The 24,960-nt window shown below is 45.0% G+C and overlaps 1 protein-coding gene and 1 pseudogene across 2 annotated transcripts in view; one reads left to right on the top strand and one right to left on the bottom strand.

Annotated features, from left to right (window-relative positions):
• The window catches only part of CNBD2 (cyclic nucleotide binding domain containing 2), a 51,117-nt gene extending 29,594 nt beyond the window's left edge, over positions 1-21,523 (bottom strand). For both annotated transcript variants that reach the window (XM_029918009.1, XM_029918010.1), the window contains exons 1-7: positions 21,334-21,523; positions 17,624-17,761; positions 14,819-14,872; positions 10,587-10,750; positions 4,760-4,916; positions 4,110-4,261; positions 1,542-1,680 (exon numbers count right to left, since the gene is read on the bottom strand). In XM_029918009.1, the coding sequence (XP_029773869.1) occupies positions 1,542-1,680; positions 4,110-4,261; positions 4,760-4,916; positions 10,587-10,750; positions 14,819-14,872; positions 17,624-17,761; positions 21,334-21,384 (855 nt within the window). In that variant the 5' untranslated portion in view covers positions 21,385-21,523. The remainder of the gene's footprint in view (positions 1-1,541; positions 1,681-4,109; positions 4,262-4,759; positions 4,917-10,586; positions 10,751-14,818; positions 14,873-17,623; positions 17,762-21,333) is intronic.
• Positions 21,524-24,131: 2,608 nt separating this feature from the next.
• Positions 24,132-24,694, top strand: LOC115274533 (annotated as a pseudogene).
• Positions 24,695-24,960: the final 266 nt, after the last annotated feature.

Raw genomic sequence — 24,960 nt, 5'->3', positions numbered from 1 at the left:
GCAAAAGCTATTCAACCTAAATATCCATCAATAGGGAACTGGTTAGATAAATTCAAGTACAAGCCTGCAGTGAAACACTGCACAAGTGGTAAAAAAAGAATGAGTGGGTTCTTTATGTACCAATATGGAACAATCTATAGAAACACTCTTGAAACAGCAAAGTGCAGAACAGCCTGCATAATATGATGTCATTTATGAAAACAAAGAAAAAATATACACATACATTTGCCTCTATATACAAAGAATAGATGCAGGACAGACACATGAGAAAGTGGTGACAGTGACTGTCTCTGGGGAGAAATACCGAGTGGCAGGGGGAAAGAGGTGAGAGGGAAACATTACTCTTTTGAACTTTTTGAATCTCGAACCATGTGCATGTATTACCTGTTCCAAAATAGACAACAAAAAAATTAACAATGCTAGTAGAACCCCTGGCACAGGAACAAAGGGCCTCAAAAAAAATGGTAGTTCTCATGATGATGGTGAAAACTACCGAGGGGTTGAGCAGAGTCAGCAACTGATAGAAAGGTCGGTTCAATTTGCAAATTCCAGCTCCTGAGAAGAGCTTTGGAGTCAGAGAGACCTGGGTTGAACCTGGCTTCTGTCCCTCATCACCTATGTGACCTTGGAGGAGCCACTTCACCTTCCTACGCCTCAGTTTCCACCTCTGTACAATGGGAATAACGACAATACCAACCTCCGTTGGGCTGCTGTGAGGCCGAAATGAAATAAAGCCCTTGAGGCACACAACCAGGGACACAGTCACTCAATAAACGTTGGATTTTCTTTTCATTATCAGCCAACAGAGAGGTTGGCACAGGACAAAAGCCATTCACAAAAGACAAAATTTGGACAGTAAACAAACATGATTGATCTTACTAGTAATCAGGAAAAATGTAAATTAAATCCTCAATGAGGCACCAGTTGCCATCTATTAAATTAGAAAGTTGTTGAGGGGCACCTGGGAGGCTCAGTCCTTTAAGTGTCCAACTCTTTTTTTTTATGTTATTTATTTTTGAAAGAGAGAGATACACAGAGCACAAGCAGGGAAGGGGCAGAGAGAGAGAGGGAGACACAGAATCTGAAGCAGGCTCCAAGCTCTGAATTGTCAGCGCAGAGCTCGATGCATAATTTCCATAATTTGGCTATTGTTGATAGCATTGCTATAAGCACTGGGGAGCATGTCCCCTTCAAATCACTAAAAATTATAATTTCAAAAACTCACCTGGCATCATTAAGATTCAAGGGACAAATGCATAATTTAAGTATGTATCTGTATATAAATAAGCACATCTATGAACTTAAGGAGCGGGTACCCCTGTGGCCCTCTTTCTAAAATAACAGCTGTGTGTCCCTAAGTTCATAGCAGCCCTTGGAATGAGGGAGGCCGAACTGTATGGTGTGCCTTTTGCAGCTAGCACACAGAAGCTCAGAGAAGGAGATGCTGCAGAACTGGGTTCAGACCCTGCCTGTGTGGCCACAGGACATTATACTAGGCGTATATACTAGCTTGCACCCCTCCCCCATCCTAGGCCTCTCACCTTGCAGACAAACATGATGGACGGTGATTCTATGAAGTCTTTTAAGATCAGCTGCCCGTATGAGAACTTCTCCACCTTCCCCAGGGTTACGAGCCTCCACAGCTTCTCATCAGACCATGACTGAAACAGATCCATCTTCCTGAGGGGAAAATCCTGTTAGAATTCATTGCCCCTCATCACAGAAGGTGCCCTGCTCTCAGCAATTTCCACAAAGGCAACACATCTTGCTCCAGCAAATGCCCGAGGTGGAGGATTTTACTCGCCCTCCTGTTCCCTCCCCTGGCCTGTGGCACCCCCCTGGGGCCCGGTCTCCCCTCTGCTGGTCTTCAATCCTGCGCTCTGCTTCTCTTCCTCCCACTTTGCCCTCCAGGAGCTTCTTCCTGGTTCCATCCCCTAACCTTGTGCTCACTAGGCTAGTCTCATTCCAAGCAACTCTGAGAGTTCCTCACTTTAGCTCACCTGCTATTCTGTCCCCCAGCCCAGCAGTCCTGACCTTACGTTTGGTTTGGGCAGCTCACTCCAGCCTCCTCCAGCCTCTCAGCTTCAAATACTCCAGCCTATGGCCGGTGACTGGGAAACGTCGGGATTCCCCTCCTTTTTTTTGTCTATGACCTGAAGGCCCACCCCACTGTGCTCCCCTGCCTTCTCCTGAGCTCCTACGCCACCAGTCAGGGGCTTGCCTTCTCTCATACACAGCCCCACAGGGCTGTTAACAATCATCTCATATTTCCTGAGCTCCAACAGATTATGAGGCCAGAACTCAGATGACTCGGGCCTCATCAAGGGCACTGAGTTCCATCCACAGCACCAAGGGGGAACAGGACCGGTGCCATGTCCAAAAGAGAAGGGTCTGGAGACATAGGAAGGAAAGCACAGAGGGAAACACCCACAGGGCCACACATTTCCCGTGATCATCTCACTCAATCCTTACGATGATGTGGGAGAGATGAATCATTATCCTCACTTTACAGAGCAGGAGACTAAACAGAGAAGGGAAGTGACCCATCTTGGGTTACACAGTTAATAAGCCCAAGAGCTGAGATTGCAACTCAGCCCTAGTCTTCTACTGTGTGAAGACAGGAAGTGCTCCTCTCTGCAGGACCAAGTCCTCCCTTAGCGGACTCCATCCCGTTGCAGCTCCTGCTCTCCCACTCCACTCCACCCTATAGGGCAGCCCACCACACTGCTCTAGAGGTGCATAGCCCTACAGCCTGTGTTTTCAGGCCAGTGCAGATACTTCATTTGGTTTGCATTCTTCTCCTAAAGACAAGTAACTACAAATGATTAAGTGAGCACCCGCATGTCCCTGGCACGATGACCACACGGGGGTGGGGGTGGGGTTACCAAGGTGAAGGTGCCAATCTGCCCTCACCGCCATAGTGCTTCCTGTCTGAGGGGCATATAAACTGTAAAGGTGGTACTATGTGATCAAGAAGTACAGTTTGGGAGCACCTGGGTGGCTCAGTCAGCTAACCATCCAAATTCAGCTCAGGTCAAGAGCTCACAGTTCATGAGTTTGAGCCTCATATCGGGCTCTGTGCAGATAGCTTGGAGCCTGCTTTGGACTCTGTATCTCCTTCTCTCTTTGCCCTTCCCCCACCTGTGCTCTGTCTCTGTCTCTGTCTCTGTCTCTGTCTCTCTCTCTCAAAAATAATAAACATTTTAAAAAAGATTAAAAAGAAACACAGTTTGGGGGTGCCTGAGTGACTCAGTTGGTTAAGCACCCGACTCTTGATTTTGGCTCAGTTCATGGTCTCACTGTCAGTTGTGAGACTGAACCCCATGTCAGGCTCTGTGCTAAGCATGAAGCCTACTTGGAATTTTCTCTCCCCTTCTCTCTGCCCCTTCCCCTCTCACAGTCTCCCCCGCCTCTCTTAAAAAAAAAGAGAATTAGTTTGGCTAGGGCTTTAAAGAAACACAAGGTGTGATAAAACCCAGGGACTTCTTTTTTTTTTCTTTCTTTCTTTTTAAATTTTTTTAATGTTTTTATTTATTTTTTATACAGACAGAGACAGAGCATGAGAGGGGGAGGGGCAGAGAGAGAAGGAGACACAGAACCGGAGGCAGGCTCCAGGCTCTGAGCTAGCTGTCAGCACAGAGCCTGATGCTGGGCTTGAACCCACGAACGTGAGATCTGACCTGAGCCGAAGTCGGAGGCTTAACCAACTGAGCCACCCAGGCGCCCCAAAACCCAGAGACTTCTGAATTGAACATTCTGGGTACATCACCATCCCAAGCCTTGGTTTCCTTGGCTGTAAACCAGAGAGTACAAGAGAAACAGTGTCACAAGTAAAAGCCCTGAAACAAAGGGCTTAGCCCCCTGCCAGGCGAAGCCGGTGCTCATACATGTTAGCTCTTTCAGTACCGTCACAAGGAAGGGATGTTTAAGTGGAGACCTGAAAGTATGGTAGCAGTTTGCTAGACTGAGAAGTTGGGTGGGAGGTGTCTCCTGTCTCAAGAGCACTCCAGACACAAAGAAAAGCACCCACTGTTTCCCACTGGGCATAGGGCGAAGGCAGGCACCTAATAGACACCCAGGGGGAAGATGTGGGCCAATGATGGGAGTACCTAAAAAATTCAAACCGATGCTGAGCATCCTTTTGGAATTCCTGGTCCAGCTTATTATCAAAGAAATCTTTTCTGTCGACAACCAGGAACTCCGTTTCTTCCATACAGACCACAGTGGACTTCCTCACTGAAGAATTCAGGAGGCCCAATTCCTGTTGGGTGGACACAGGCGAAGACGGCTAAGAGGCTGCCCCTGGCTTTCTACTCACAGCCTTGCATACCCCTTTCTTGCTTCCATCAGCCCCCAGAAATCTCCACTCCCCAGACTGCAGACTCCTTGACTGGCCCTGTGCTCCTGCTCACTCCCCACCTCTGGAGGCCCATCCCCTCTTAATATGCTGTCTGTGGAAAAAGAGGCAACAGGCTGGACCAGACCAGAGAGAAGCAGCCAGAGGCGCCTCGCTGAGGGGTCGCTGCATCCCTGTGTGGTTATACAGAGAACATATTCCTTAAACATCAGAGACGGGAGGAGCCAGTCTTGGACATCGCCTGGTCCAGACAGTCAGCAGGTGACAGGTAAGGGCACTGGGCCCCACAACAGGATGTGACTCACACAGAGGAGAGGGCAGGACTGGGCCTAGCTGTTCTAGCAAGAGCCCCGTCAAGCCCCCAACCCTGCCCCAGGGAGGCAGGCATTTCCCTGTGCTCACCCCAAAACAGTCACCCTTGTGCAACAATGTCGGGTGGGGGTCCAGGAAAGCGCTGCTGCCGTCCTCGTCCTCAGTCAGCGCGACTGTGCCCATGTAGATGAAATAAAAGCTGCTGCCCCTCTGCCCCTTCTTGATCATCACACGTCTGCGACCAAACCTGAGAAAAGCCCAAAGCCAGTAGATCTAGTAGCAGCAGGGTGCCTGGCCCCCTGGGAGGAGCTCTGGGCTGTTCCTGTTCTTTGCTCTGGAGCATGAAGGCACAGACTAGACAAGAAGGGACATCACAGCGGCCAAGGCCCAGCCCCATCCGGCTTGACCTCTTCACTAACATTCACCTCGTCGCCCTCCTCCATCAGACCGAAGCTTCCCGAGAGCAGAGCCTTTGTCAGCCTGCTTAGACATACAGTAACTGCTCAGTGAACAGCAGCTGAATGAATCGATGAGCAAATACTGAAAGCAATGAGTGAGTAGCTAAATGCTGAAGAGCACTGGCTTTGGAGTCAGACCCGGATCCAAGTCCCGATTCTGCCACTAGCTGTGTGACACGGCACTCATATTCTCTGAGCCTCAGTTTCTCTTGTCTGTAAAATAAAGCTGAACATGCATAGAAAAGGATAGACAGATGGTCTTATTATAATCCCTAAGAGCTCACTACACAACTGGAAACTGTTAGGGTAGACATGCCAGGTCCAGAGCAAACTGGGAGTTCTCTCTTAAGCTCAGAGGAAATTTTCTATGTTTAAAATAGAAGTTCAAATTTCACTTCTTTCAAGATTCATTCATTCCCTTCATTCAATAAATTAAATAAATACCAACTGTGTCTATCAGGCACAGTGAGAAAGGATAGATATTTTCCTAAAAATTATGGTCAAGTACAGTGGCTAACTAAGGTTTAAAAATGCTTTAAGAAAGGTAAGCACAGGGGTGCCTGGATGGCTCAGTTGGTTAAGCCTCCGACCTCGGCTCAGGTCAGATCTCACGTCCGTGGGTTCGAGCCCTGCATCAGGCTCTGTGCTGACAGCTAGCTCAGAGCCTGGAGCCTGCTTCGGATTCTGTGTCTCATTTCTCTCTCTGCATCTCCCTCTCTCATGCTCTGTCTCTCTCTGTATCAAAAATAAATAAAACATTAAAAATAAATAAATGTTAAAAAATATATTAAAAAAAAAAAAAAAGAAAGGTAAGCACAGGCTAATTCAGAAGCATGGGGAAAGGGCATTTAACCCAGCTTAGGAAAGCCAGAGCAGGCTCCAGGACAGTGTCTGGAGTCTTCCAGGTAGACAGAGAGATGGGAGAGTGTCCCAGGCAGAGGGATGACCATGTCCAAGGTGGCTGGAATAACAGTAAGGAACAGTAAGGAATAACAGTAAGTTCCATTGGAAAGGACAATGGAAGGCAGGGAAGTCAGGGGAATAGTGGGAGAGAAGTTTGGCTTGGTCTAATCACAAGAGACTTCAAAAATTAGGCTAACTTTGGATTTTACCCAGAAGGTAACGGGGAGCATTAAAGAGGAGATAGGAAAGAAGAGAAAGAGGAGATGACTCAGACAACAAAGACTAGATGGGAAAAGGCAGGCACATTCAGCTAGGAAATGAGACTTTGGGGACGAGAGAGCATGGCCAGTGTTTGTCTAAGCACAGACTCCTAGAGCTAGAGCTAGAGCTGGAGCTGGAAAAACCCTCAGAAACTGTCCAGCTCAACCTAGATTATGGGGATGAGAGAAGAGGGGTCCAAGGAACCCCAGCTTGGAGTCACGCTTGAGTCAGCAGTGGAACCCAAGTCTCCAGGAGCAGACATCTAGTGCTCTGGCAGCCGGGCATCAGGTCACTTTTCCGCCAACTGCACCCTGATTTTATTTGGGGGGAAACTTTTTCTCGACTCTCAGACAATCAGAGTATCGCTGACCCATGGATGATTCAAGTGAAGCCAATTGGTTCAGAAAGAACATATCGGGGTGCCTGGGTGGCTCAGGTGGCTAAGCATCTGACTCATGATCTTGGCTTGGGTCATGATCTCATGGCTCATGAGTTCAAGCCCCACATCGGGCTCTGTGATAATGTGAGCCTGCTTGGGATTTTCTCTCTCCCGCTCTCTGCCCCTCCCTCAGTCATGTTCTCTCTCTCTCTCTCTCTCTCTCTCTCTCTCTCTCTCTCTCTCTCTTTCTCTCTCTCTCCCCCCTCCACTCCCAAATAAATAAATAGAGAGAAAGAGAGAAAGAAAGAAAAAGGAAGGAAGGAAGGAAGGAAGGAAGGAAGGAAGGAAGGAAGGAAGGAAGAAAAAGAATCACAAGGCTGTGACTTGAGAGACTGGGAAGAAGTATTCTCTTTCCCAATGGACTGAAACTAGAAAGAGGAAAATTTGGAGCTTTGGTTGTAGCAGCCACCTTGCTGCTGTGAGGGAGAGTCTAGCTGAGAAAGTGGTTTATGAGAATGATGTGTGAGGTAGAGAGAGAGACAGATGCTGGGTCCTGGTGACACTGAGCCCCTGGATTCAGCTGAATTGGAAGCTAGAGAACTATCCAGCACTTTTCAGATGCATGAGTCACCAATGCATTCCCTAGGGCTGGGTTTTGTGTCACTTGCAACTGAAAGAATCCTGTCTGATCTGCTAATTCCCAGTCCTGAAAATAATCATTGGGGTGCATGTGCCCATTCGAATCAGCATTTTTGTATCCTTTGAATAAATTTCCAGTAGTGCAATTTACTGCTGGGTCATAGAGTAGTTCTATTTTTAATTTTTTGAGGAACCTCCTCACGCTTTTCCAGAGAGGCTGCATGAGTTTGCTTTCCCATCAACAATGCAATAGGGTTCCCCCTTCACATACTTGCCAACATCTGTTGTTTCCTGAGTTGTTAATTTTAGCCATTCTGACAGGTGTGAGGTAGTATCTCATTTGGTTTTGATTTGTATTTCCCTGATGATGAGTGATATTGAGCATCATTCATGTGTCTGTTTGCCATCTATCTGGATGTTTTCTTTGGAAAAGTGTCTATTCATGTCTTCTCCCCATTTCTTGACTGGATTATTTGTTCTTTGGGTGTTGAGTTTGGTAACTTCTTTATAGATTTTAGATACTAACCCTTTATCTAATATGCCATTTGCAAATGTCTTCTCCTATTCCGTCGGTTGCCTTTTAGTTTTGTTGACTGTTTCCTCTGCTGTGCAACAGCTTTTTATCTTGATGAGGTCCCAATAGTTCATTTTTGCATTTAATTTCCTTGCCTCCAGAGACATGTCAAGAAAGAAGTTGGTGCAGCCGAGGTCAAAGAAGTTGCTGCCTGTTTTCTCCTGTAGGATTTTGATGGCTTCCCGTCTCATATTTATGTCTTTCATCCATTTTGAGTTTATTTTGGTGCATGGTATAAGAAAGTGGTCCAGTTTCATTCTTCTGCATGTCTATATTTGTGGGCCCATTTCTGAGTTCTCTATTCTGTTCCATTGATCTATGTGTCTGTTTTTCTGCCAATATCATACTGTCTTGATGATTACAAGCTTTGAAATACAGGCTAAAGTCCAGGACTGTGATACCCCAGCTTTGGTTTTTCAACATCACATTGGCTATTCGGGGTCTTTCATAGTTCCATATGAACTTTAGGATTGTTTTTTCTAGCTCTATGAAGAATGCCAGTGTTGTTTTGATGTAGATTGCATTGCATGTGTAGATTCCTTTGGGTAATATCAACATTTCAACAATATATGTTCTTCCAATCCATGAACATGGAATGTTTTTCCATTTCTTTGTGTCTACTTCTATTTCTTTCCTAAGCTTTCTATAGTTTTCAGTATACAGATCTTTTACCTCTATGGTTAGCTTTACTCCTAGGTATTTAATGGGTTTTGATGCAATTGTAAGTGAAATAGATTCCTTGATATCTCTTTCTTTTGCTTCAATTATAGGTATATAGAAATGCAACCTATTTCTATACACTGATTTTATCTCCTATGAATTCATGTATCAGCTCTAGCAGTTTTTTGATGGAGTCTTTTGGGTTTTTCATGTACAGTATCATGTCATCTGCAAAGAGTGACAGTTTGACATCTTCTTTGCCCATTGATTTCACTCATGTGTGGAATTTGAGAAACTTAACAGATGAACATAGGGAAAGGGAAGGAAAAATAAGACAAAAACAGAGAGGAAGGCAAGCCATAAAAGACTCTTAAATACAGAGAACAAAATGAGGGTTGATAGGAGTGGTTTAAATGGTTGACGGGCATTAAGGAGGGCACTTTTCAGGATGAGCAATGGGTGTCATATGTAAGAGATGAATCACTGGGTTCTACTCCTGAAGCCAAGGCTACACTGTATGTTAACTAGAGGAAAGAAATAAAATAAAACAAAACAAAATAAAATAAAACACAACAAGATAAAGTAAAATAAAATATCAATTAGCCAAAGAGGACTTTAATAATCACCACCTCTTCATCTTCACAAAAACCATAAAATCTGTGTTTGTATCCTCATTACAATGACAAGGATACTGAGGCTCAGAAAGGTTAAGTCACTCCCCCGAGGTCACACCTCCCAATGGCAGCTGCAGCATTAAATTACTGAGCTATTACCTCCATGATTCTTTTTCTTTGAATGACACTGTTCTGCTGGCTATGGAATCTTACTTTAAGACAAGTGCTCTTCTTCACTGAGCTAGAACAAAGCAGATGGTTCCTTCTGCCTGGAACATTCTTGTCTTACACCTCCACTTGTCAAATATACCTACTCAAATGACACCTCTTCTGTGAATCTGCTTCGGCCAAGCCAGCCGGAGGGTTCCCTCCTCTCTTGGGCTTATTACCTGTGAAACAAAGCCTGCGTAGGTCATAATCACTTGAGATTATGTGAACTGTGACCTTCAGGAAGGAAGATATCAGGGCAAAGACCTCCAGTGTCCTTACATCCTAGATTTTTAAGACAGGTTTTACCTCAAAGATTCTGCTGTGCTGCCCCTCTTAAGCCATTGAAATGCCTACAAAATGGCAATGTTTCCACACACACCTCTTAGACTTTTCTAGTACCAGATATTTACATGGTGCGTTTTTGTGCCGTGAACCCTTTGACGATCTGGTGAAGTCTTCACAGAATGTTTTAAATATATAAAATAAAATATGACAGAATTACAGTTAAAAATTACCTTTTAAAATCCAAATTGTGGTATAGCAACATATGTGCATCTTTATTAAGGCACTGAATAACCAGATCTAGCAGCAGATCTAATTACTATCATAATTTCAAAGATGTGGGGAATATAAATTAGTTTTGAGAAACTTCCAACAACATGAATGTGTAATATTGGTGATTTCTTTTGGTGAAAATGTCACAGGAATGGCTAATACTGCAGTGGTTCATTACATACATTCATGATTAAAGGAAATGATACATTTTAGTTAGAGATTAATAAAAACAGAAATTTTTTCCCCATCCAAGTTCACAGACCCCTACCGTAGTTCCTATCTGGACATAGTACAACCACCTGTGATCCATTGTGCCTTTTAGGGCTTGGATTTGAGTCTCAGTTCTACCACCTAATACGTGGGTGACAGAGCATGAGTCATTTTACTATCTGAGCCTGTTTCCTCATCTGAAAAAGGAAGGAATTGGACCAGATCCTTTCTGAGGTTCCTACTACAGCCTCACCAGATTCAGTGTCTCCTTAATTCTGGTAGACTCTCAGTAAATGAAGATCAACTGTGGCACAAGAGTTATAAGGAGCACTAAGGTGAACTGACAGACATGGCTGAAATGCCATGGACATGCCAGAAGACCTGTAATGGCCTTCCTGGAAGGCTCTTCCTGCTCAGCCTGGCCCAGGTGCCAAGGGATGTGCCCCTCACTAACCGTTCAAAGCGCATGACTTTGGCCAGGAGCAGCTGGAGGGGCTCTGAGTAGTTGCGGTAGCTGTTCAGAACCTGCAGGACGTTACAGAGGGCCTGGATTTCAGGCTCTGTCCTCCAGGAAGGCAGCTTCTGTATGATCCGCATGGCTCTTGGAGGGAAGTGACCCTGGGGAGAGAGGGCCAGAGGCACACAAGACCTAGCAGAATCCCCCAGGGACCAGAGGGTAACTCTCCACACTCCTACTTTTACACTTTCCCAACCCCCATATGAAAGTGGCTGACATGTAATGAGTACTTACTGTGTGACCAGCATTGGGATATGCATTTTTCATGCCCCATCTCACTGCATCTTTGCCCAGCTCAAGAAATGAGGCACAATTACTATTCCCATTTGACAGATGAAGACACTTGGGCAGGATTATAACCTAGATCTGCTACATGCTCATGCCTATATCCCCAACTCCTGATCATACTGCCTGTGCCATTAACTGACCACTCTGAGTCAATATGGGGCTCTCTGGGCTCCAGGAGGCCCTAGCATCTGCACCCTGCAGTCAGGGGAAACCTCCCTTGCCTTAGCCTAAATCCTAGGATGCTACAGAAGACTAAAGAAGAAAGAAACCTACAGAAACTAACCCTGGTGAACCAGAACTCATGGACCAGGGGGCAGACAGATCTAGCCATTCACCCACCACTCCCATCTGCTAGGAAAGTGGCACTGGAGTTGTTAACACCCCTTCTGGCTGCCCATTGCACTTAGGATAATCTTAACTCTGAACCCAGCCGAGGGGCCCCACATGGTCTGACTCCCTACCCACCCTACTCCTCACAAGTTCACCTCCTGCCTCTCTCCCACATTCTCCAGTCTCTAGCTTTCTACCCATCTCCTGCAGGTGCCACGCTCACTTCTGTCCTGCGGTCGTTACTTGGGCTGTTTCCTCTGTCTGAAATGCCCTTCCCCTGGATTTTCACATGGATATGTGCTTCCTCCTCCTTATTCAGTTCTCAGCTTCTATGTTATCACATCCTCAGAGAGTCCCTAATGGATCATTTGACCTAAAAATAGTAGGTCCCCTTCACAGCAGTCTAAGGTCTCTGAATAATTTTTTTTCAAAGCAATTAATACTTTCTGAAATGACCTTATTCCTTTTTGTTAATGTAGTTATTATCTCTCATTTCCCCATCCTACACACACACACACACACACACACACACACGCACACGCATAAACACACTGACTCACTCACTCTAGAACTGCACTATCCAATATGGCAGCCATTAGCCACATGTGCGGCTATTTATATTTAAATTAAATTAGATAAAAAATAAGTTCCTCAGGGGCACCTGGGTGCTTCAGTTGGTTAAGCTTCCAACTCTTGGCTTTAGCTCAAGCCATGATCTTGCGGTTTAGTGAGCTCAAGCCGCATGTCGAGCGCTAGCAGTGCAGAGCCTGCTTGGAATTCTCTGTCTCCCCCTCTCTCTGCCCCTCCTCCACTCACACTGTCTTTGTCTCAAAATAAATAAAACTTTAAAAAAAAGTTCCTCAATCATACTAGCCACAAGGTCTACCTGTGTCTGCTGGATACTATATTGGACAACATAGACAACTGAATGTTTCCATTATCTCAGAAAGTTCCATTAGATATAGGTGTTCTAGAATATAAGCCCCAATATAAACACGATAGTGACTTCATCTCTCTTATTTGCCCTACTCTAAAATAACGTCTCGGTAGTAGGCATTCAACAAAATAAAAATTTATGGAAAGAATGAATGAATGCCAGCTAATCTTACATAAAAGTAGTTATCATAGAAGCCAAAAGAAAGTGGGACATGATAAGTTCTGGACCATAGATCTGAAGCCTCACACGTTCGCACAGAAGGGTAGTGTTACTCAGTGATTAATAACGCACAGGCTCTGGTGCCAGGTACCTGGGTTTGAACTTTGGCCTGCTCCTTCCTAGCTGTATGTCTTGGGACAAGTCATTTCTTCCTAAGCCTCAGTTTCTTATCCTAGAACAGCAGAACCTGACTGTATAAATAGCAGAGCTAAAACATGTAAAGGGCTTACAGTGGGCCCAGTTCCCAGTGAAGACTATGGAAGTGTTGGCTACTTTTAAGGTCCGAATCCAACCTTCTTCCTTCCTAGTCCTCTCTTACTATCAATAACCCAGTGAGATTTCTACAGGGTTCATTTATGACAAAACACAGATGCCTCTGCTTTCTATGAACAGGACGGTTTCTTTGGGCCCATGAGGGGCCCTAATTCTTTTAGGAAATCTCTCTTGCCACATCCAATCTTTAGAGGCTCCCTTCTCTGGATTCCTATAAAACTGATTCAGTTATTTAACTTGCCAGTTAAGTTTCCTCACCTTAGTTCCTACTTAGCTCCTTAAGGATGAGTGGGGATGCTACACTGCCTAGAATCCCCACAACCAGACACAGATCTAAGCTCAGACCTCAAAAAAAAAAAAAAGTCTGGGGAAAATGAATAATTCAAACAGGGCCAGGGAGACTTGGCTCCTGCCTGCTTCTTGGGGCTCACAGCCGCCCTCACCTCAGGCCAGCTACATCTCATTGTGTTCCTCTAGCATTCAGGAAGGATTAAGAAAGAAAAAAAGGACTACCCATAATCCCACCACCCAGATTTAGCCATTAACATCTGGCATACTCATTTCTGGTCTCTTTCTTATATATAAATAAAATTTTTGAAAATAACACAAATAATAAGACTAATTTTCCATTAAAAATCAGAACAATATAGATGCTTACCATCTCCTTGTACCATACCCCCCTCAATCCAATCCAGATCTGCTCTCCACTACCAGGGCTTTCTTTTTTTATGTATTAATATATACTTATGTGTATACATACAGCCACAGTATAGTGGGTTGCTTTAGTTTTTATTTACGTAAATGTCAGACTTCAGATATGGTTTATGAAACTTGCTTTTCCCCCCACTCAATTTTTTCACTATGTTTTTGAAATGTACCCATTGTTTCCAATGTCTCACAGTTGCTATACTAAAAAACCCATGATTCTAAGGCTCTGTGAATTACATAGCCATCACTGCAAGTGATTTCAGAACCAGTTCATCACTCCATAAAGAAAACAGGTGCCCATTAGCAGTCAGTCACTCAAAGGGCAGGTTTATTTAATCAGAGCCAGAGTTAGACACAACTCCTAGAGGAAGCTGAGAGGCCCTGCGTATACAATGGATGTTTTCCTGTATGCCCTCTTGTCTCTACTGCCCTATACAGAACTGCCTCCATCTCTGCAGTTCTGTGGCTCTCACAGTTTCTCCTGCCTCAAGAATAACACTTGGGTAACCGTCAATGCCCAGTGTCAGACACTGGCCAGTCTGGAAAGTTGAAAAAAAAAAAACAAACAAATCCAGAATTTGGTTGTCTTAACATGATGGGGCATGAGAAAACAGATCATGCCCAGGAGAGGCAGGCAGCAGAAGCCAAACCCTGGCTCCAAGGACGGAGAGGGGTACAGGTTGGCCCAGGTGGTCCTGGTACCACTTACAAAGCGATTCTCCCCCAATCCCTGAAAGAAAAACCTGGGCTACTCCAGGCCAGGGTCAAGTCAGGTCTCCACTGGTAAGAACTTCAAATCTCTCCTATAAATAGGTAAGCCCCTTAAAAATTTAAATTAAATTTTAAACTTTAATTTAATATCCAAGATTTGGTGAGAAGAAACTGGGGAGAAAATAATTCTTGAAATTCAGAGAACAAGTCACACGTCCAAAGCCTCACCCAGGTATGAGTCATTCCCTCCCCAGAATGGCCATCTGACACCCACGTGGGAGACAGGTGTTACCCAGTGTCTCTCAGAAAACTTGGAAGAGCCAGAATTCACACATAAGCCTGGGCTTTTCCCACCACCTGATTATTTCTCCTCTGCCTGGACCTCTCACAGCCTCTGCTTTGCCTTTGGCTGTTTGTCCACAGATCCAAGTGCAGGAGATCTTCCCTGCTGGTTCTGCTCAGCTAAAAGGTGACAACACATTCAGGGGCACTCACAGCCTCAGGAAGTCAGCACTGGAATCTTGGGATCACTGAAATCAACTATTTTATAGATGAGGAAACTAAGAGGCTAGCTCAGGATGACACATTGGCTTGATGGCAGAACCTGGACCAAACCTAGCTGTCCTGATACCCAGCTCCATGGTTCTTCCAGGCCACGATGCAGAAAGAAAATTCCCAGCAGCAAGGTCAGAGTTATGCATACCTCCTCTGCAACAAAGTCCATGGTATCAAATGTGATTCGGCCTTGCTTCCTTTTCTGGGGGGTATGGGAGAGAAAAAAGGAAAGAACAGAAGAAAAATAATCAGCAACAGTGCTCCTAGAATTTTCCATCAAAACTCTCCTGCATCCCCATCTGCATGGTGGTCAGGAAGCCATGGGAACCCTCCTACCAGCTGGGCCCTCTCATGTCTACCTCAAAAGCCCAAACTCAGCCCCAGACTCAGGCATTGATGATGTGTCATTGTAAAGATGGGGTGAGGGAGGATAAAGAGAGGAAGAATGGAAAGAGACAAGGAAGAGGGGGAAAGAAGCAAACAGAAAAGTGGAGAGGGACAAAAAGGGATAAAAAGGAGGCACCAATGAAGCCAACCTTCGCCAACTGCCTATAAGGAGCCAGGCATATTCCATTTCCTTATTTATTTATTCCATTTCATCATCAGGACAAAGCAGGTATTACTGAGCCCCCCATTTTGGACTCGGGGTGAAGGAACCTTCCCAAGTATCACATACTGAGTAAACAGTCCTCTTCTGGAGCATGGCCAGGAGGAGGAGGTGTAAGAGATCTTAGGGATGAACCAATCCAACCCTCCTAACACATGCAGGGGGGCTGTGGAAAGGTAGAGGAAGAGGCAGAGAGAAGGGGAAGGATATGTAAGAGCAAGTGGGGAGAAGGAAAGGGACAAACAAGGCCCTGACCTCCACCTGAGCCAAACCACAACCCCCACCAATCTGTTTAGTCATACCTCAGGTCCTCCCCACCCAACAGCCCCATATGTAGTTTGTGTACCTGTGTGGTGCTTTTCAAGGCCAGTGAATGAAAGCAGTGGTACTCAGAAAGATCTGGATTCACATGCTCTGATGAAAACTGGTCTCTCTACCCAGCCCTACACTCCAGCCCCCTAGCTCTCTGTCCCTTGGCCATATGACTCCAATAGGCTTCCCTTGAGAGGCTTCTCCTCTGCTCAAGGGCACCCTGCTCCGGCAATGTTGTTTGGTCTCACACTCCCCCAATGGTAAAGCTTATTTGGGCCTTCAACTTCCAAATCCCAGGTATCAGCTCAAGTCTTCTGGTAACCAAAGACTCCTGGTCCCCAGGGACCATCACTTCACCACTGCATGATGACACCTTGAGTCAGAATTTCCTTCCTGACAGCGAACCTCAGTCTCTCAGGTTCCAATTCTTCCACTCCATCCCCTCCCAATTTATGGCCAAACCACAGGGCAGCATCTGGCTGCAGACTCACTTGGTTTGGCTAGAATAATGTCTTTAAAATAAATGAATTTGAGAGGCGCCTGGGTGGCTCAATCGGTTGAGCTTCCAACTTCAGGTTGTGATCTCACGGTTTGTGGGTTTGAGCCCTATGGGGCTCTGTGCTGACAGCTCAGAGCCTGGAGCTGTCTCAGATTCTGCATCTCCCTCTCTCTTTCTGTCTTTCCCTGCTCCTCCTCTCAAAAATAAATAAATATTTTTAAAAATTTTAATATATGAATTTGAATGTTTTTATATAGAGCATGCTCTTCCTTTCTGTAGATCCAGAGGCCTCCACTCCCTACTATATCTTTTTTTTTCATGTTTATTTATTTTTGAGAGAAATAGGCAGAGACAGTGTGTGAGTGGGGGAGGAGCAGAGAAAAAAGGAGACACAGAATCCGAAGCAGGCTCTAAGCTCTGACCTGTCAGCACAGAGCCCAATGCAGGGCTCAAACTCATGAACAGTGAGATCCTAACTTGAGCCAAAGTCAGCCGCTTAACCAACTAAGCCACCCAGGTGCCCCAACTCCCTGCTACATCTTAAACTCAGCCTCACATACCTGCTGGCCTCTTAGAGACCAATGTAAAACTGCCTTTCACCCATCAGCACTGCCCATACCCCTCTCCCTCAGAAACAATTTGGGGCAATTTCTTAGACTGAATCACTGGGTACAGTTGGGTAGCAGGGCTGAATCTAGTTACTCCAGGCACAAAAGGAAAATGAGTAGGGTTCATCCAGGGTCTGGGAGAAACTATGGAGTCCTGGATGGTAATGAAGACACCTTTGGGGATCCAGAAAAGGTTAACAGAAGGTGATCAATATTCTGAGCTAATAAGGGCATATCTCTATCTCTGGCATAAACTGGGACCTTCTAGAAAATATAAACAGCATGGTGTCCAGAGTGAGCAGGGCCCTGTTCATGTTCCCTTATTTAAATGGGGAGACAGGAAAGAAGGTAGAGAAGATGAACAATGGTGGGAATTCAGAAAACCTAAACTCTAATGAGACTTCTGGATTTCTCTGGCTCCTTTGATTCCCACTGATATGGAGACAGCTTCTTCCCCACTCCTGGTGTTTCTGTCCACATGGAGGGATTTGCACTGGTAGAACACTACTGGCCCCTCTCCTTGCACATTGAGAAGGAGCGACTTAAACTCCTTAGTGAGTTTTGGAAGGAAAAACTGGGTGTGATCATTCCTTCTCAGTCCCTCTGAACCCACATTCTGCTCTACCCTTCTCTGATGTGAATTTAGGGCAGGAGATCTTGGTCCCGCAGTGGACACCTGCCTTGGTCCAGCACTGCCCCTGACTAGGCTATCTAATTCTGGGTTGTAGTGCTAGGTCATCCTCTCACTTGATGATATGTCACTTCTCCAATGTAAGTCCCATTGTTAACAAAAGTGACAGTTGGGTCTCCCATCTGCTTTACCCTTTGTCTTCTGTTGGTTCAGAATATGGACTAGGAAGTAGGTGTATTTATTGGAAACACCACCCCCCCCAAGCCGTCATAATCCTGCTAAGAACAGCTGCTTACATCCCAGAAGGAAAAGACAGGGTGCTTTCTGTGAGGAGCCTCAATGATCTGATATTCCCGAAATCCCCCAAGGCCTTGGCGGAACATTTTACACACTCGGATCATCACAATGATATCCATGGTGAGCCGGTACAGCCTCTGTGGAAACAAAACAAACATGATCAGTAGAAACTGTCTGTTTTTAATAGCCTCCTGCTCACTGGACAGCGCTGGCAAGGTGAGACGGGAGAGGATTACATGCAGTGGTGTGCCAGAGCCATGGTTACATTTTCAGAAAGTTTTCAAGCCTGTTCAAATCATGTTGGTGGTGTAAAAATGGCCACAGCAGCGAGTATTTATGCCACAGAAACAGGAAACTACTACAAATGGGGTTGCCTCCTTCCCCAAGAGTTGGTTGGTATAATATTCACCAACCCAGCTCTAGTTAAATACAAAGAGCCTGTAGTTTGCAATTAGATGGATCTGAGGGAAGAACAGTCAGCAGATGCAACATTGCTGGCTCTGAAGGCAGAGGAAGGGGGCTGTGAGCCAAGGGATGGGAGTGGTCTCTAGAAGCTAGAAAGTCCAGGAAATGCATTCTCCCCTAGACCCTCAAGAAAGGAGGGCATCCCTGCTGATACCTGGATTTTAGTCCAGGGAGACCCATGCCAGACTTCTAGCTGATGTAAGACAATATGATCTGTTTTAAGCCACTAAACTATAATATGTTTTTGTTTTTTAAGTTTATTTACTTATTTTGAAAAAGACAGAGACAGCACAAGTGGGAGAGGGGCAGAAAGAGAGGGAAAGAAAGAGAATCCCAAGCAGGCTTTGTATTGCTGGTGCAGAGTCTGACACAGGGTTGAACTTGTGAAACCACAAGATCACAATGTGAGCCAAAACCAAGAGTTGGACTCTTAACTGACAGAGCCGACCAGGCACCCCTAAATTGGGTAAAATGTCAGTTAACAAAGCAATAGAAAACTAATATAATCACTCATCCAAGCTGGGCCAGCTGATCCCAGGCACTCCTTGAGTCTGGGAATTTGGAATTGGAACTGAGAACAAATCAGACTCTGTATCCCAGTATGAATTTGGGAGTAAGGGCAGTCACTCTCTGGGGATAGGGAAATACAGGGGATAGGGAAACAAGTTCAACACCACAGAGAAAAACCCAGGATGTGAAGCAATCTACAAGTCAACTAATCCAGTTTCTTTTTTTTTTTTTAATGTTTATTTTTTTTTTGAGAGACTGAGAGAGACAGAGCATGAGCAGGGGAGAGGTAGAGAGAGAGGGAGACAGACTCCAAAGCAGGCTCCAAGCTCTAAGCTATCAGCACAGAGCCCAACGCAGGGCTCGAACCCACGTTCGTGACCTGAGCTGAAGTCAGACGCTTAACCAACTGAGCCATCCAGGCACCCCTCAACTAACCCAGTTTCTTAAAAGACATATAAATAATTGTAAAGTATGAACCTTGATTAGATTCTGATTCATAGTAAGCTGTAAATGCCGTTATTTAGGGACAAATAAGGAAACTGAGTATGACTAGAGATTAGATGATATTAGGGAATTAGTTTTAATTTTCTTAATATTATAGTAATGCTGTAATTATGTCATTATTTTTAATAAATGTCATAAAAAATGCATCTTCCTCTCAAATGATTCAGCAAACACACACCTGTGCACAAGCACACACAAATATGTAAAATATGGCAAAATGCTGACTGTTATGTCTAAGGGGCAATCACTACATATATTGCAACTTCTGTGTTTGAAAATTTCCATAATTAAAAAAATTCAAAAGCTAAAAACTTTTATTAACTTCTGTTAGTAAGGATCTCATAAATAAAATGAAAAGACAAACTGAAGACTAGAAGAATATATTGGCCATGCACATAACCAACAAAGGATTACTATCCAAAATTACAAAGAATAACTATTACAAAAATTACTATCCCAAACTGTTTTTTAATTTTCAAAAATTATATAAATCAAATGAAAAATACAAATAACACAAAAGAAAAATGAACAAAGTATATGAATAGGTAATTCAAAGAGAAAACTTGAATTACCTATAAATAATGAAAAGAGGGGGCACCAAGGCGCACCTAGGTGACTCAATTGGTTAAGCATCTGACTTCAGCTCAGGTCATGATTTTGCTACTTGTGGGTTTGAGCCCTGCATCAGGCTGTGTGCAGATAGCTTGGAGCCTAGAGCCTGGAGCCTGCTTCAGCTTCTGTGTCTCCCCCTCCCTTTCCCCCTCCCCCGCTCATGCTCTCCCACTCACTTTCTCTCTCTCAAAAATAAATAAACATTAAAAAAAATTTTTAAGAAAAGAGGGGCACCTGGCAGGCTCAGTCGGAAGAGTATGCTACTCTTCATCTCAGGGTTGTGAGTTTGAGCCCCACGTTGGGTGTGGAGATTACCTAAATAAAAATAAAAATAAAAAGAAGAAAGAAAGGAGAGAAGGAGGGAAGGAGGGAGGAAGAAACAGGTGCCTGGGTGGCTCAGTTGGTTAAGCATCCAACTCTTGATTTCGGCTCAGGTCATGATCTCACGGTTCATGAGACTGAGCCCCACATTGGGCTCCACGCTCACAATGGGGAGCCTGCTTAGGATTCTCTCTCCCTCTCTCTACCCCTTGCACACTCACTCTCTCTCTCTCTCTCTCTCTCTCTCTCTCTCTCTCTCTCTCTCTCTCAAAATAAACTTAAAAAAATATATTGAAAAAAAGAAGGAAGGAAAGGAGGGAGGGAGAGAAAGAGAGAAAAAAAGAAAGAAAGAAAGAAACAAACAAACAAACAAAGAAACAAAGAAAGAAAGAAAGAAACAAAGAAAGAAACAAAGAAAGAGGGAGGGAGGGAGGGAGGGAGGGAGGAAGGGAGGGAGGGATGGAGGGAGGGAAGAAAAGGGGTGCCCAGGTGGTTCAGTGGTCAAGCATCTGACTTCAGCTCAGGTCATGATCTCATGGTTCATAAGTTCAAGTGCCACATTGGGCTCTGTGCTTATGGCACAGAGCCTGCTTGGGATTCTGTGTCTCCTTCTCTCCCTGCCCCACCATCTCAAAATAAATAAACTTAAAATTTTTTTTAAAAATAAAAAAAGAAAGAAGGAAAGATTCTGGGGGCACCCCACTGGCTCAGTCAGTGGAGAATGCAAATCTTGATCACAGGGTTGTGAGTTTGAGCCCTACGTTGGGTGTACAGATTACCTAAAAATATTCTAAGCCCTCTCTATGTATCGGCTCAGTTAGCCCTCAACAATAAATCAATGCAGTAGATACTATCATCACCCTTTACAGAGAAAAACAGGCACAGCAAGTCAAGTAACTTGCCCAATGCTAATATTAGTCACAGGAATAACAGTTGACAGGGATTTGAACCCAGGAAGTCTGGCTCCAGGGTCCATAAATTTAACCTATCACTCTGTCTTGCTGCCAGACCTTATTCTCTCTGGATCTCATAACAGCAGGAAAGGTAGATACAAAACAGTTCCTGGAGCCCAGAGTGTAGCCTGTGATAAGCCCATTGTCAAGGGGGTAGTAGTCTGCAGGGAAGGGCTCAGAATTCAGCCTTTCTGAAGCCTAACCTGGAACTCTACCCTTTGTGCCATGCTGTTCCTCCAAAAGGTACAGGGAGGGCCCCATCCTACACCTGCCTCTCCCTTCCTCAAAATAGCTGTCTGTGTAACCTTCTACTCTTCCTTCCCAGGACCCTTGACACTCCTCACCAGTTCTTTCTTCAGGATCTTCCATGAATAAGACACTCTATATCTCCTCATGGCTCCTGAGTGGGCGAATGGCACAACTAGCCCCTTTGCTTTTCAAGGGTAGGAGCATAAATCCTTCCCACAGAATCCACTTATAGTAGAAATAAATAGCCCCCTGCGGTGGCAAGGTAGGAGCTTCTCTCCACTCCTCATACCCTACCAACAGCTTCTAGAAACCCTGAGTTCTGAGGAAATCTCACTCTCAGAATCTCCTTATATCACAATGGAGGGTTCTGGAAGAGAAGGCAGTGGGAAGGAATTGGAATCTGGGAGTCCAATATTTATTGAGCACCAATAGGCATCATCTTATTTATTTTCACAACAACCATAAGGTGAGGGGCCTCCTAACCACTCCCTGCATAAGACTTAGGCTTCAAGTAGCTAACTGGTTGCCAATCATGGGGCCATCTTAAATAAAGTAGGAGTTTCTGGGCTGGAAGCAGGAGCACCCAACACCTCAGCTTAGGGAGCACTCCAAGGCTTAGAACTTGGGAGACCCTGAAGTGTGGGTGCATGGTGCTGTCCTAACAAATCTTGTTGAATCAGCAAATCAGAAACACTCAGAAAATCAGAAGCCCTCCAGGGGCACCTGGGTGGCTCAGTTGGTTAAGCATCCAACTTCAGCTCAGGTCATGATCTCACAGTTTGTGAGTTGAGCCCCACATTCGGCCCTGTGCTGACAGCCTGCTTCGGTTTCTGTGTCTCCCTCTCTCTCTGCCCCTCCCCCATTCACACTCTGTCTTTCTTTCTCTCTCTCAAAAATAAATAAACATTAAAAAGAAAAAAGAAAGAAAATCAGAAGTCCTCAGCTAACTTGGGGTTGAAATGTTGAAAGGAATTTGATGCTAGAACTCAATGACTCCGAAGTCCTTCCTAAAGTAGAAAATAATATAGGATCTAAAGTACTGTCATCTACTAGGTTAAAGATGGCAGATGACCATCCCAATTTCCTCTCGTATGAGAATCTGCAATAAAAAACGACAACTTTGGGGCGCCTGGGTGGCTCAGTCAGTTAAGCCATCTGCCTCTTGACTTCAGCTCAGGTCATGATCTAGCAGTACATGGGCTCAAGCCCAGCGTTGAGCTTCATGCTGACAGCATAGAGCCTGCTTGGGCTTCTCTCTATCCCTCTCTCTGCCCCTCCACTGTTCTTTCTCTCTCTCTCTCTCTCTCAATAAATACATAAACTTGAAACAAAACAAAACAAAATGATGACTTCAAGTACCACCTGATTTGCCATTCCTATCCAGCTACACCTATCTGCCAACCCTCTGCCCACTGACAGCCAAACAGAAGGACACAACGCAGTGACGACAGTCTGATGGCGAATAAGACCCAAGCTCTGAATTACTCAATTCAAAGGCTACCACTCCTGGGGGGAAACACTAACCACTTACAAAGATGAGAAGAGATCGAATTGGTTTTTTCTCCCTTTATCTGGAAAAAAGATGCAAAGTACTCAGGGAGAAACAGAGTAAGTGAAAGTTTCAGAGAAAAAAAAAAAAAGAGCAGTGTGGGCTTTTGCCTCCCCTACCACAGACCTGGTCATAAGGGAGGAAATACAAAAGTTTAGGGGTTTTCTCTAACAAACCACTGGGGATGGGGAAGGCAAGTGATAGGGACAGGACAGACTCACGAAGGGGGCATCTGAGGATGCTGTTAAGTACGAGCAAGAACCTTACGAGACCCTGAAAGTAGACACTCCCTACCTCAACTCTTGCCAGCGGTAGTTGTACAATTTCCCTGGGAACTGGATCAGTACTGGGAAAAAAGAGGCAGGAAGTCTGGAGAACTCTGAACTGGCCTAAGATGAGCCAATCAGCCTGAAAGCATATACCCTCAAAATTACTGGATTGGATCTCAATTTATCTGAAGACATCGAAATTAAGTTGTCTATGAGGAGGCAGCCTGGGGACCCAGAGTCAGACATTAAAGTCAGTTCTAGAAATCAAGAAAATGTTATTTTTGTCCAAGTCTATAATCTTATAATTGAACTATTGCAGAATAGAACGTCAGAAAGGGCATTGGTCCTATTCTAATGTGATCTCGGGTAAATCAATCACATTGGGCCTCACTTTCCTCCTTTTATTTAAAAAAATTTTTTTAAGTTTATTTATTTTGAGAGAGAAGAACACACTCAAGTAGGGTAGGGGCAGAGAGAGAGGGGAGAGAGAGAATCCCAAGCAAGCTCTGTGCTGATAGTACAGAGCCCCAATTTGGGGCTTGAACTCAAACCTGAGCCAACACCAAGAGTCAGGTGCTTGACCGACTGAGCCACCCAGGTGCCCCATCCTCCTTTTACAACTGAGCTAGAGGGGCCCGTAGGTGGCTCAGTCAGTTAAGTGTCCAACTTTGGCTCAGGTCATGATCTCACAGCTTGTGAGTTCGAGCCCCACATCATGTTCTGTGCTGATAGCTCAGAGCCTGGAGCCTGCTTTGGATTCTGTGTGTGTCTCTCTCTTCCCCTTTTCCATTTGCACTCTGTCTCTCTCTTTAAAATAAATAAACATTTAAAAATATTTGTTTTACTGAGTTAGAGTCAGTTCTACAAATAATTCCTTTTCAAGATCCTTGTTTTGCTAATTATAAGAGTTATACAACAAACATTTACAGAGCTCCAACTACATACAAATCCTGAAAAGGTGAATAAGACACAGTCTCTGTTCACACGGAGTTCACAATATGCTGGGAATGGAAACCACAACCATAAGAGAAAGTTGGACTAAAATAAAGCTATAAAGATAAATGAAGAGAGCCTGGCTGGGGAGAAGCCCCCAGGAGAACTGAGAAAATGGGGAACTCTCTGCTGAGGGAAAACAGGTGGCAACAGAACACTCAAAAGGCACCCTGGACTCTGAAAAATCAAACTTTCAAACAGAGAACATCCAGGTGCTGGGACTGCTACCTTGCTGAAGGGTGTTTCTGCCTTCCATGGAAAAAAATACACATTATTGAAGCGAAGCCAGATTCCACAAAGGAGGAAAGAGGAACATCACCTGCTCCCATCCAGCAGGACAATGCTGACCAGAGCTCCTTAGAAGATCGGTCCTACGCCCTCATCAATCACGGTGTCCGCAGGAAAAGGTCATCAGGGATCTCTGCAGAGTACTATGAGAACGTTTCCCCCAAGACTGAGAGACCAAGGGAGTCCTTGGGAGGAACCGAGATGTCGTATGCCCTTCTCCATGTGCCTTCCTCCCCAAGGCATCTGCCCTCCCCAGAAGGGGAAGATGAATTTCTTGCTCCCGGTAAAATCTCCTACCACTCCCTGCAACAGCCACGTCCACTTATGCCACCCTTTAGACTTGGGTTTCTTGTTTAAAATTAAATAGTCAGGCCAGCACTTGTCTAATTACCAGTAAATAAAAGCTGGGGTGTGGGGATCTGGTTGAAGCAGGCATGGGGCACAGAGCCCTTAGCGCGCGCGCGCACACACACGTATCCATTCTACAGGGCTCTCTGGAGAATCCCGTCTACAAACCACAGGGCTCCTTAGATCCTGCTCAATATGCATCATACAAAGACCAACCACGTATCCTGAACAACACTCTTTGAGAAAGGAGTAACCATCTTTGATTACAAATGGCT

The sequence above is a fragment of the Suricata suricatta genome, chromosome 12 (genome assembly GCF_006229205.1).
Source record: "Suricata suricatta isolate VVHF042 chromosome 12, meerkat_22Aug2017_6uvM2_HiC, whole genome shotgun sequence".
NCBI classification, from domain to species: Eukaryota; Metazoa; Chordata; class Mammalia; order Carnivora; family Herpestidae; genus Suricata; species Suricata suricatta.
This window is presented reverse-complemented; position numbering and strand designations above follow the sequence as displayed.